Source organism: Merops nubicus, unplaced genomic scaffold, assembly GCF_000691845.1.
Source record: "Merops nubicus isolate BGI_N331 unplaced genomic scaffold, ASM69184v1 scaffold13713, whole genome shotgun sequence".
In the NCBI taxonomy this organism is placed as follows: Eukaryota; Metazoa; Chordata; class Aves; order Coraciiformes; family Meropidae; genus Merops; species Merops nubicus.
The window spans coordinates 74,865-87,591 of record NW_008598347.1 but is presented as its reverse complement, the minus strand read 5'-3'; the positions used below and the strand labels follow the sequence as shown (position 1 = coordinate 87,591).

Sequence of the window (12,727 nt, the reverse complement as noted above, 5' to 3'; positions counted from 1 at the left end):
TTGTGTGCATGCACATGTGTTTGTATATACACACATTCCCATACACACATTCCCATGGCCTAGCAAGAAGTTGGCCAACATTGTGATCTAGACCAGAGATCTAAAGCAGAGGTTTGCTGGTGGGCTCATAGTCAAATGGAGTCAATACCAGGCTGGGACTTGGAGCAACACATCTGTAATATTTACTCTCTGTGGCAAACCTAGGGAAAGCTCATGATGAGAATCGCTTTCATATTTGTTTTCAAAATTCCTCAGTTCTGTTTTTTTCATTTAAGTACAAATTCTCTAGGTCAAAACTCCCTCTGGGACATGTGTAAGACAGACTAAGAGTTTAAGAAGGCCCTTGAAAAAAGGGTGCAGAAGAAATGTGCACATCTACAAAACAAATGACAGATAACCAAGCAAAGAAGATTTTTTTTTTTAATACACTTGTATATGTTGTTTTTCAGATTACCATTTATTTTATACCTGTGCACACACACTTGGTATCCAGAGTCTCCTCCTTGAAAGCAAGCTTTTATCCATCCCTCTGAAGGCCTGCCTAGTTCTTGACTTGTGGCCATTAAGAGCATTTAAATTCAGAATATGAAGCAAACAAAAAAATGGCTTGTGTACTCTGCTGGGCTTTCAGATTCTGTTTAAATATAATGCAAAAATCTTTGATAGATTTATTTATCTGTATTTTAACATGTAGATGACATTCTGCTCTCTACTGAAGAGGCGTTACGCTGTGTTCAGTGACAGTAACAGGGAATTGCAACATGTGAGTTTAGCAAAATATTTGTGACAAAAAAAAAAAAGAAAGAAAAATCATATTAGGAGCCATCTCCCTTAATGTCCCCAACTTGAAAATTATTCCTTGTTCCTGAAACACTCCTTATTTTCAAATTCTTTTTTATTTCTTTCAAAATGAGCCCTTTCCCAGGGGAGACTACGTTTTCTGAGTTTCAAGTCAAAGTTGATTTAAATATGTCAATGTTTGCAGAACAGGGTCATAGGACAATTCAGGCTGTAAGAGATCCCGGGAGGTCTCTGGATAAAGCTTCTGCTCAAAAAGGGTCATCTCTGAAGCCAGCCCAGGTTTTCAGGGCTTTATCCAGTAAGGTGTTGAAAACTTGCAAGGGTGGAGACTGAAAAATAAATGTTTATTCAAATCTGGGCATTTGCCCAAATGTGCTCAAAGCACAAACCAAACTGCTACAATCTTCTCCATTTTCACCCCACACCTCTGCTGCAACTGTCTCTGCCAAATCACAAAATGGCAAATCTGACACAACTCTTCATAACAGGTAAAACGAACCTTAGAAAATCACTACAGGCCAAATCCAACCCCCACTGAAATCAATTAAGAGATGCCCTTAGTGTTTGTTCTGCCTTTCTAGGGGAAATGACTTAGCAAATAGCACTGATGAAAGGACGGCTCTGATGGGATCAACACAGGTTCTGAACAAAAAAGATCTTAAGCAAGAATGAGGGATATTTTGATACAAGTTGTTCAAGGAAAAGTGATAATCCAAAGAAGCACTTTTCTAGAAATTAATACTTTGGATGTTTTGTAACTCTTTTTCTCTCTCTCTCTTTTTTTTTTTTTTATTTTTTTTTAAATCACAGAAAATGTAAGACCAATATTAGGTACTTTTTTCAAGTTTTAAAAGTTAGCACTGTATTTCAGTAGGAGTCTGAAAACAAAACAGAACAAAAAGCCTTTCAATTATAATAACCAAAGATCTCATCTTTACAATAACAACAACTATACTGTTACAGGATTTCATTCAACCTTGCTCCTTAACAAAATTTTTCAGGCCAAGTATGAAGATGAGTTGAAGTTTTAAGCTGTGTTATAAATAATCCCTGACTCGAGGGGACCATAACAGGAGATCATCATGAAGTATAGAGAGTTCAGCAGCATTTTAGTGGGCACCGCAAAAGTGTATGAGAAGTCTGAAGCAGCTGTATCTGTATTCTTATTGTTTAATGGTTTTTGACACGCCTGTTGTAGTGTGCATCCAGTATACAATCTTCTTGTCAATGACATCTGGGGAATCAATGTGTGCAAAAAAAGGAATCTTGGGTTTATGGCGTACTGTTCTGCCTGTCAACATAGCTCAAAGGCAGTGAGAAAGGAAAGTTCAGCAGGTGTGGCATCTGTCCTACATCTCATAGGATGGACAGGATGGTCTTACAGGTTTTACTTCGTGTCATAGATCATGCAACACATCTGGGCTAAAGAGCATTTGCTTTGGCAATCTCGGGCACCGTAGTGGCAAAGCAGCAGTAGTAGCAAGCAATGGCTTCATACTGTTGTGTTTATTTGTGCCTTGAACAGGCATTGCCTGTTCATTTCACCAATAATTTGGTGCTTACTCAATTTCACTCTTCTTCAGAGTGATCATCACCTTGCATCTTTCAATGTGGTCAGCTTTCATTTTCCTTCCTATCCAAACCACAATGAGATTCAGACATAAAGTGTTGTACAAACATCAAATCTGCTTGTGCTTTTGTGAGTGTATGTCTGTTCAACAGTTCTTAAAAACTCCAGCTGGCATATTTTGTTACTTCAGTTTTCAAGACACTCCTTCAGCAGCAAAATCATCTAAATCAGTGAGGGACACTATGTCAGCATTTGGAGTTGGGCTTGTGTCCTTTCCTAAGAAAACTTGAGTTTCTTCACCACCCTGCCTGTAGGAATAAGAGGCTGGCTCAATATAGGACTGAGTATCCCCAGCTTCAGCGTATCTGTAGTCTTGCTGGCCATCTTCAGGTAGTTCAGCTGGTTCTCCTGGTACAGCTGTCATTAACCAGGTAGGTTCAGAGAGCTGAGAAGGTGACTTCAGCACTGCTACAGATGAAGCTGGTAAAGGCAGCACCTTAGGGTAGGAGGCATAGGGAGAATTCATAATTTCTGAAGAGGTGGGCTGGTATACATTCCCTTCTGAGGAAGGGACTGACACTTGAACATATTTGCCAGTTTCTGGATCATAAAATGTCTTTAAATTAACTTCAGCTGGTAAATCAACTACATAGTATTGACCAGAGTCAGGGTCTTGGAGGAGTTTACGCTGGGTTGAAGAGGGTGAAGGGCTTACTGCTGATGCACCACTGGGTCTTCCTGTCCTGGTTTCTGTGGGAGTAAAAGTGGAGTGGGGGGCAGGATGGAGAGAATATCCGGAGGGTGAGGGAGATGCTAGCGTCTGTCCAGAATGAGAAAGATTTCTACCTACAGCATCTGTATGCTCAGTGGGAGTTTTTTTCTGCTGCTCTTGTGTTTTCTTTCTCCTGCTTGCCAGCTTTTTGGCCCGCCGCAGAGCCTTTTCTGTTTTCGGTGGCACAGCGGGAGGCTTGCCTGCTGCTCTCTCCTTGAGTCCCCTGGGCTCCAGTATCTCAGCTTCCCCTGCAGAAACAGAAAGCAAATTCCTCCGTGACGAATCAAGTATCTCTGCAGACGTATCAGCTTGGCTCTTTAGTGTCCTGTTCAGCAAGGCAGGGTTTATAACATCCTCTGTCTCTCCAAGGCCAGAAATTGTTAGTTTTTCTGATGCTGAACTGGTAGCAAGAGAGTGCATCGTACTGCCTGACCTGGGGCTTGTAACAGCAGAGCATGCAAGACTGTCTAACAAAACTGGTGCACCTTCTGTATGTAGGATGTCCTCTAAAGCTTCATGGGATACAGGAGAATATGTGTGGTCCTCTGATATGGAGCCAGTCACAGGGGAAATTGTTGCCCTAGTGATTATTTTTTTCGCACAAGCACCACCTCTGCGATTAGACAAATGGTGATTCTTAAAGTAGTTAGTCTTTCTTTCTGCAGAGTAGCTGGTGGTGTTTTGTGCTTGGTCATTTTCCAGACCTAGATTTGGCTGTGTTAAACTGTGTCTTGCCTTCCTAGTCTGGGGCTTTTCCTTCCTTCTGAAGACATTTTCCTCTTTCATTTTCCCAACTTTATTTATCAAAGCACAAGTCTCTTCATCATCTTCCATCATCTTCCCTAACAAAAAGCTCTCTGTATCTTCCAGAAGACTAGGATCCAGTGTTGCCGAAGTAGATTCAAGCTCACTGTCCTCTTTCCCCCTGTTTGTTGTGCCATCCTTCACATTCTGCTGCCCTCTGCACCTCGATGCCGACCAGCCAGTCTCCTGGGCGTGCAACATGTTTCCATGCTGCTTGATGTGCTCTGCTGGGGGCATAAACCTACTCTGCATTTCCTTATAACTGCTGCTCACTGTATCATCCAGGGAAAAGGATCTGAACAGGGGCAGCTTGACAGCCCTTATTACCTGAGGTGACCTGAACTTGTTATCTTTAATCATAAACAGACTGGGTTTGGTTGAGCTTGAAAATGGTGGTGTTTGTGGTTCCTCAGACCTCGGGATGGATGTGTCCCTTGTACTGTCAGATGCAGAATCCGTGCTTTTGACATCTTCCCTTTTTCCTCTCCTCTGCTTCTCCGTCTTCAAGCTCCTCTGTTCATTCCCAGCAACCTTCCCCTCCCTCTTCTCTGCTGCACTACCACCAGAACTGACAGAAGCACAATATTGCAGTTCATCTTCACCAATGTCTTTCTCTCTCTCCTTGTGGCCTTTCTTACTGTTTGCACCCATTTCACTCTTAGTCCTCTGGCTTTCTTGAAGACATGCCTTCTGCACCAGGGGCACCGGTGGCAATGGCTCCTCCTGAAGTGGCTGCTCTACCGTGGACACAAAAGATTGCTCTGAAGAACTAGTGCTTCTTTTGCCTTGTGCTTCATGGCCAGGTACCAACATATTGGTTTGGATGTCACTGTAAGGCAAATCCTCTGCTGGTGAGAGCTGGTTTGGGAGAGTTTTGAAGGCAAAATTTTCATTCTGAAAAGCAGCCTGTCTCTCATTTCCTTCACCCTGGACATGGGGATTTTGCATCAGCTGCCCAGCTGTTACATCTGCATTTTCTCTACTGAATGGTTTCAGTGCTGGATACTGTAGATCTTGTCTTAAATCAGGTTCATTTGATTCATATCCAAACAAGAAGTTTTCACTATCCTTTGTGTTTTTAACCAGATCTTTGTGTTTTGAATCGTCTTCCTGCAAGTTGTCTCCGGTTTGATAAAATAAAAGGTCTGCTGTTGTCTGGGGAGAACTCAAAGTCATATAACTGTCTGTAAAATGTCCAGTTAAATCAGTTTTATCGTCCTTTTCATAAACACTGCCAGGCAAAATGGAGGTTATATCCCTCGATTCATCTTTCCCTGCGATATTTTTGTTACTTTTTTCTTGTGAGGTCGAGAGTGAGGCATTCATTTTTGTACTCTCCTGTATATTTTCCCTAGCTTTATTTTTCTCCTCAAAGGCCCTTAACAGGGGAGAAGGGGTATAAATACTTTTAACACGTTTACGCACATCCTTCAAGTTGAATAACAGACTTGATGCTTTCAATTTGTAACTATCCCGAGACCTGTAATCACCAAACGTGCCGCCCTCATGGTCTCTTGATGCCGTGCTCTCAGTGGGAGGAGGTGTCAGAAGTATCACCTCACTTTCAGCAGTGTCCACCTCCTGTTTCGGTGGTATGATGGGCGTTAAGAGTTCAGTGATGTTGAAGGAAGGACTGACTGATCCAGGGGAGTTTACCTGTTTAGCCAGAGGAGTCATGTCCAGACCACGTTCGGCACCAGCTGCCTTTTCATACAGTGAGCACTTCTCATCACTGGCTGTGAACTTCTCCTTTGAAGTCTGTCTCCTCTCTGCTGCCCCTTTTGTAGCCCTCTGTTTTCTCCAGGGTGGACAGGTACTGACTGCTTGAGGACTGAGGGCCTCCTTTTCAGTTAAGGTGGCCAGGGGTCTCGGTGGCGGGGGGCTGGGTGCCTGTGACATAGGAGAGGGTGAGGGCACCCTGTAGGACACGGGCTGGGGTGAGACGGTGGCCTGGGACGAGGCAGGTGGGGAAAGCTGAGCTGGCACTGGGTGTGGTGGCACAGGGGGAGCTTCAGGGGTGTGGGGTGTTGGGGGACGGCCCTTCTGGGTGGGAGGTGTAGGAGGAAGTGCTTGTGGGACAGGGGGTGGCTGAGGAGGAACCTGGTGCACATGGGTCCTAGGGGGGGGTGTGGGAGGAAGAGCAGCAGGAAATTCAGTTTCTGAAGAGAGGGGGCCCTGAGGTACACATATAGCTGGGAGAGGGATGTTGAAAGGAGCTTCTCGTGGAGTTGGCTTCACCTGAAAATCTTTCTCCTGCTTCTTAGCAACAGCAGTCTTGACAGGTGGCAATTCATGTTCATGTGTGTGGGATCCTTTAGTAATTGAAGCTTCTTCCATACATGTAAGACCTTCCTTTTTCGTTTTTATACCAACAAATTCCTCCTTTTCAGTCAGTTTTTTATGATGAACATTCCATGATTCAAAAGCACTATTTTCACTGTGAAGAAAATTACCTTTTTTTGCTGGTTCATTAACTTTCACACTTCTGTTTTTTAAAGCTTTTTTAGAAGAATGGGAAAAATTGGACTTGGCCACCTTTGACATTTCAATCAGTACAGGATAATAAGCATCAGAGCCACAATGACTCAGGTCTATTTTATTAGGTCTTTTCTGTGGCTCATGTTTGCTGCTGAGACAGTGGCTGCCTTGACTAGCCTCAGAAAATTCAGAAAGCTCCTTGTCATTGCTTAAAATGTCCGTATCATCCCAGAAAACCATATCGTTCCCACGACTTAATTTACATTTTTGAAAGCTGTTCTTAATGGGCTGCTTAATGGCTATCAGGGAACCTCCTGATCCTTGGTCTGCAGTCTTGTCAAATGTCTTAATCAATGAAGACACTTTTGAAACATGTTTGTCATTCCTTGGACCAGAGACTGGCAAATTCAGCTTTTTCCTGTCCGTGGCAAAGGTGTTATTTTTAGCAATCCTTTTCTCCTCCGGAGCACACTTTGGTAACTGCTGGAATGTGGAAGCCTGTATTGTATGTTCATTGTTTCTTGCTGTTAGCTTGTTACAGACATCACTCTTCTTGATGGCGTGGTTTAATGTCTCTGGGTGAAACTTAGCAGAGAACTGGAGAGCAAAGTCAGGTGAAATGGCAAGATCTGGTTCATCATAAGAGTCTTCGAGTTCTGCCACACACAAACTTTTGAAAGCCCTGGCTGTGAGGTTGCTTACCTCTCTGTCTGTGTCATCCAGGAGACTCCCAATACTTGAGGAGTCACTATGGCCTTCTGTATGTTTCTTATTTCCCTGCATTGTTCATGGGAGTCATGAATGACTTATCCAAAGGATTAATTTCAGGTGTCAAATAGGCAGATGGCTGTGTGGGGTGTTTCCAGCTGTCTGCAATTCACAAACACAAAGCAGTTCCTCCACAGGCTGCTGCTGCTCATCGATTCATCTTATGGAGTAGCTGAAGGGAACTTTCTTCTCTGCAAAGACAAAAGTTGTAAATTACATTTTTCTATATTAACACTGTCAGACAGAGAGCATTTTCCAGATATATCAGTCACTGACTAATTTGCTCCTACATGTAATCTAAACAAGATGCTAGCAACACAACAAACTACATGAAAAATAATTATTTTGGTCAATCCAAGCAGCTAGTAGTTTGTTGGTAGATAGCTTTATTTCTGGAAAGTGCCATTAATAAAAAGTGGTTTCACTTCAGATTCTTTACTTAGGTTCTTAAGCAAGTACATAATAGCCAATTTTCAAGTCATTCCCTTTCTATACCTCCAAACATAAACACTCCCAGGTGCTGTGCATCTATTTAGCTAAGAAGATTAGCCATTTTTCAGTATTAATTAGGGAGAAAATTTATTTAAAAAAACGAATGTCACTAGGTACATCATCGCACTCTATGTCCAAAATGAAAGAAAAGTTGATAAAACTTACTTGGCAAGACACCATAATTATAATTTAAAATATTTTGTGAAAGATGAAGTTATTATAGAAGATTCTATTCACACTCATCTGTTAGCTCATGACTGCAGAAAAGAAAGACGAACCTGCTTGTATCAGGCTGGAGCTTTCCTGTGACAATTACCCTGAGCAAAACCCTAGTTTGAGGAAGCAGAATGGCACCACAGGTAACGAGGGTTTGCTGTGCGTTAGTATGTTCCAAGCCAATATTGCTGGGGTAGAACCCTTTAGCCCCCCATATCCAGACGCAGTTGGGCTGATGTATTGAAACTGAAGAGGCTGCTAATATCCGCTTAACCAGCAGAAGGCAGGAGTGCCTAGGGGACTCTAGCAGACCCACTAAAGGAGCACAGGGAACGTTTGGCTTCAGTTGCAGAACTGCTGGGAGCAAAAGGCAACCGATTCGACACAATTATAAAATATCACAGCCTTCCATTAATCCCCGATTATGATGCACAGTCAGGGCCCACAGCATTGCAGTTTTTGTCTATCTCCACATCAGTCTGAAGGCAGAATGGGGGAATCTTTGAATGGAACAAGTAAAAACAAAATAGACCCTTCAGCTGCACCCTAAATCTATACACTAAAATTCTTTAAAGTTTACTCTGTAAACTCGTTAGATACTTATTCTCACATTCAAGGGCTTGAGCAGGGTATTGACTAAAGTACAGCAGAACTCAGTTTAAAAGCGTAGGCAGGAGCTACCTGAAACCCACTCCTTAAGGAAAGTCTGATCTGTGTCTCCATTCCATAGTACAATTGTATCATGAACTTCTGATGAGCTGAAACACCACAGTTCACCACTACAGGAGTTTTTAGCGTCCATGAAAGTGGAAGCTGTCTTCATCTCAAACTTTGATCCACTGTAGAACTCAGCAATGAAATACAGATTCATATTTGAGCCCCACCAGCTGTCCAAATCCATGATTTCACTTTGGTTTATCTCAGTGAAACTCTTGAAAAGAGCACATTTTTCCCCTATGATGAGCCAGTGATAGTCAAAGTATTAAAAGGCAGGGGAACTGGGCTTATTCAGATGAATTACTCAGGTTCAATTGTTTCTTCAAATGAAAATATTCCTCACCTTCCTTTTCTATTAAAAAAAACACACAGCCAACCTATTTTTAGACTCAAAGTACCATAGTGAATCTTGATTCTGTCCTTCCAGCTATAAAATTCCAATGACTTACGCGGAACTACAATAGATTTATAACAGAAATAAAATGAGCTTAATAGAGCTTCTCCATTTTACTTTGTACAAAGATTTTTTCAGAAGTGAGTTTCACTCTCTCCACTGCACATACATTTTTATTTGTGTATAATGCAGCAAGAAAAAGAAAAAAAGAGAAGACAAATGAAAAGCCATCCTGCTCTTGGTTTTGATTCTTAACTGTTATATGAGCAGGAAGTAAACATACATACCCGCTGTGTGATTTTGCTTCTCATCTCTAGAACTCCCTCTCATGCTTGTTTTTGGCTTCATTTCCGACCACCTTTAGTGAGGAGGTAGAAATAGTCCAGTGACATAGACTTGGCAGAAGTAGAGCCTTGGGATGTTTCCAAACTTCAGCATTTTTTTTATTTTAAGTGAGCTCTGCAATTTAAAAACAAAGACAAATGTTTACATGTGCTGAAGATTACCTCATGCTGTATTCGTTAGTTTATCTGAGCATTCGCAATTTACAGGATTTCTTACCAAAAGAGACAGGTATCCATCACAGAGTGATAATAACCAGATGACCTGAGGGTTTGGTAGCTTGTGGAGTGCATTCAGGTTCCCAGTAAACAACTACTGCAACCTCCAGCACTCTCTGGCAGCCCCAGCAGGGACTTAGAGTGGAGTGAGCAATGGTTTCCTGGTAGTCTGCCCACCAAAGGCTGGTGATGCCTCCAGGCAAAAAAGAGGGGTTGTGCCAGATGACTTCTTTCCTTCTGCTGTCTAGGTCCTTGCTCTGCCACCCTTTCAGAGGAAATGGAGAGGGAAATATGTGTCTCTGTGCCACCTGTATACGACCTGTATATGAGCTTTATGTGGTCCATTTAAGATGTCTGAGTGGAAAAAAAAAAAAGAGAAAAAAGTAAAACCAAAGACAAAAATTTCTATGCTATATCTGGTTGCAGCCAGATGTAAAAGGGCATCCTCACTGCAGATATATGGACTCAGTTATCTCTTTGCTCAGAGGTTAAATTACAATTTTACTGCTTCTGTGGTACTCAGCTGTGCAAAGGCAACACAGCTGTGGGAGCTGGTGATTATGTTCTGGCTCACTCATCAAGGGGGCTGTTGACTAAATTCCAGCAGCACAATGTTTGACTCTATTTATCGGCTGTGCTGCCTGAACTAGAAGGAAGCTTGTCTTTCAGATCTCACAGACAGAGGTCTGAAGAAATATCTCATCCCTTGTAAACTGAGAACGTTTGCTGAAAAGTGAGTAGGGTAACAATAAACATGGAGATCATGATGTAATCTCAGCAATTATTTTCCTAGATTGAGTCACTGTTACAAAAACAACTCAGTGCCACTGATTAAAAAAAGAATAGTGACTGTCACTGTCTCTAAAACCCTTGTGAAGATCCTTGTTGTGCCTGGCTATAATACTAGTACTTCAACAGTGTAATGTTTCAAGCTGGAAAAGCTCTATCTACTCTGCATGTTCAAGGTGCAGATCACTACTGTGACTGGATGGAAACGGTAGCACAGTACTGGTCTAGTTATCCCTTGTATAGGTATGATGGTAACTTCTGAACTTTGGGCAAAGCAGCTGTTCATGGCTGGTTTAATAACTTGGTAAAGTCCCATTTCTTTACCTTTTTGAACAAACATGGCAGCCAGCAAGCAAAGTACAGTGTTTGAGCTTAGGTCAGGATTCAGTTAGTTCAAGTGTTTAAGGATGTGTGGATTGAGTCTGTTTTAATGAAAGAGGAAAGCAATGCTAGGTCCCTGGAACTACTTGGGAACTGATGAAAAACATCTGAGATGTTTGCAGTAGGTACCATCTGATATGAGCTACTGAAAAAGCTTGCATGAATGTACAGATTTCAAGGAGCTTAATCAGACAGAAGCCTTCTCTCTCTTTTAAATAGGAGGCTTTTTTTCAGTGGTTCTCTTAAGTGCCTAGTAAGTTGTCATGAGGAGGTTAAATTACAGAGACTATTCTTGGCCTGGCATAGACTGAATGTCAACTTTTTTCTCTAGACAGGAGCCAGGCAAGCCAGCAAACTTGGTTGGAGTGTGTGACATCACTGCTGCTGCAATATATTAAGGGCTGGTTGGTTTCTCCACCCACCTTGGGCTGGCATTTGGCTGAAACGTTGTGCCATGAGACATCACGGTGGCATTTTGGCAGCGCCTTTGGGAGTTGCATAGCAGTCTGAAGTCAGCAGCACTGTATTCCCTTTGAGGATGGGAAGAGTCAGGAGAGGGAGGGAAGGGTTGGGTTGGTTGTTTTTAATCTTTGTGAGTTTTTTTCATGTTGTACTCTCTATATGGCATCCATCCACAGCTCCAGCTCAAAAACTCTATGGTGACTGCTGGCTGAGGTTTATTCAGAAGCATGCTCTACTTGCACATATGCTGCTGCTTGGGGCTTATGTGGACTCATCATTACAATGAATAGTTAGTGCTTCTTACCATGGGAAACAGGGGAATCCCTAATGAATTGATGCTGTTTTGCATAGGTGCATGTTTGTTCATAACATATATGGGAGCTCATAATCAGATGAGAGGGCTAGACAGGCCTGTTCAGCTATATGTCATCAAGCTGAGACAATCCTCCCAGCTGATGGCAGCTCCTCAGTAGCCTGAGTGGGGCTGGCTCAGTGACCTTTATTGGATATCACCAGAAAATCCTGCATGGTAGCAATGATCAGTGTGTGAATGGCTACTGAGCGTGCTGCTGCTGATCAGTGATCACTGAGCCACTGTCTTCACTGCACATTCAGGAAAACAGACAAAAAGGTGTCAAAGAGCCAATGGCCACCCTATGAGCTCCTGTCAGAGACAAGAAGCCAGGAGAATGTCAGGAGAAATGAAAACTCCTTTAGTTTGGTGTAGATTACATGAACATCCCCTGTGCTGGGCTGCTTGAGCTGCCAGGGGTGTGTGGCCTGGTCATACTGGGCTGCACCACAGCCCAGTGATGATCTCTCTCATCTGCCCTGTTGCCTGGGGTGTTTCAGGCAAACCTCCTTTTTGAGCAGCCCTCGGGTCACATGGACCAGAGGGAGGATCACAACACCCTCACCAAGGAGGGAAGCTGCCTGGCAGGAGACACAGTGGTGCTCCAGCCACATTTCCCTGAACTGTCAAGAAAGTCAGCTTCCGAATTAAGATGGTCATAAAATGAAAGCTATTTGCATGAGCTTCCATTTTCCTCATCCAACAAGACCACTTTCATCTATGCTTTGTAGTCATAAAGGGCAGCCAAAATGAATTCTCCTTGGGGAAAGAGGAACCACTTTGCTCAAATCCAAACACCTGCTCCAGCTGATGGAGGGTGGAGAACTGGATCTGTCCAGCTTAGGGTGAAGATCCCAAACACTGACAGAAATTACCAGTGTAGAACAAGATGACCTCAGCTATTCAAGCATCAGATCTTTGATTACTGCACTGGAAGGCGAGGTGAAGGGACCATGTGTCTGAACTGAAACAGTGCAGACTAGGTCCATTCTCGTGGAGGATTTGGCCCAGCAATTGTGTCTCGAACAGCTTGTCCTGGGCCAGAGAAGAGGAGACACTGTTCTTGACTTTGGGCCAACTTCTGTTCTCAGTTACACTGGTATAAATCTAGAGTCATTTTACTGACGTCAGTAGAATAACTGAGAACAGAATTGGTGACTCTAAATACATC

At 42.9% G+C, this 12,727-nt stretch overlaps 1 protein-coding gene across 1 annotated transcript; it reads right to left on the bottom strand.

Moving 5' to 3' along the window:
- Positions 1-2,564: 2,564 nt before the first annotated feature.
- Positions 2,565-7,208, bottom strand: LOC103769787 (chromosome unknown open reading frame, human C10orf71). The gene has a single exon (XM_008937022.1). The coding sequence runs from the start codon at positions 7,206-7,208 to the stop codon at positions 2,565-2,567; it is 4,644 nt and encodes a 1,547-aa protein (XP_008935270.1).
- Between the last annotated feature and the right edge of the window lie 5,519 nt (positions 7,209-12,727).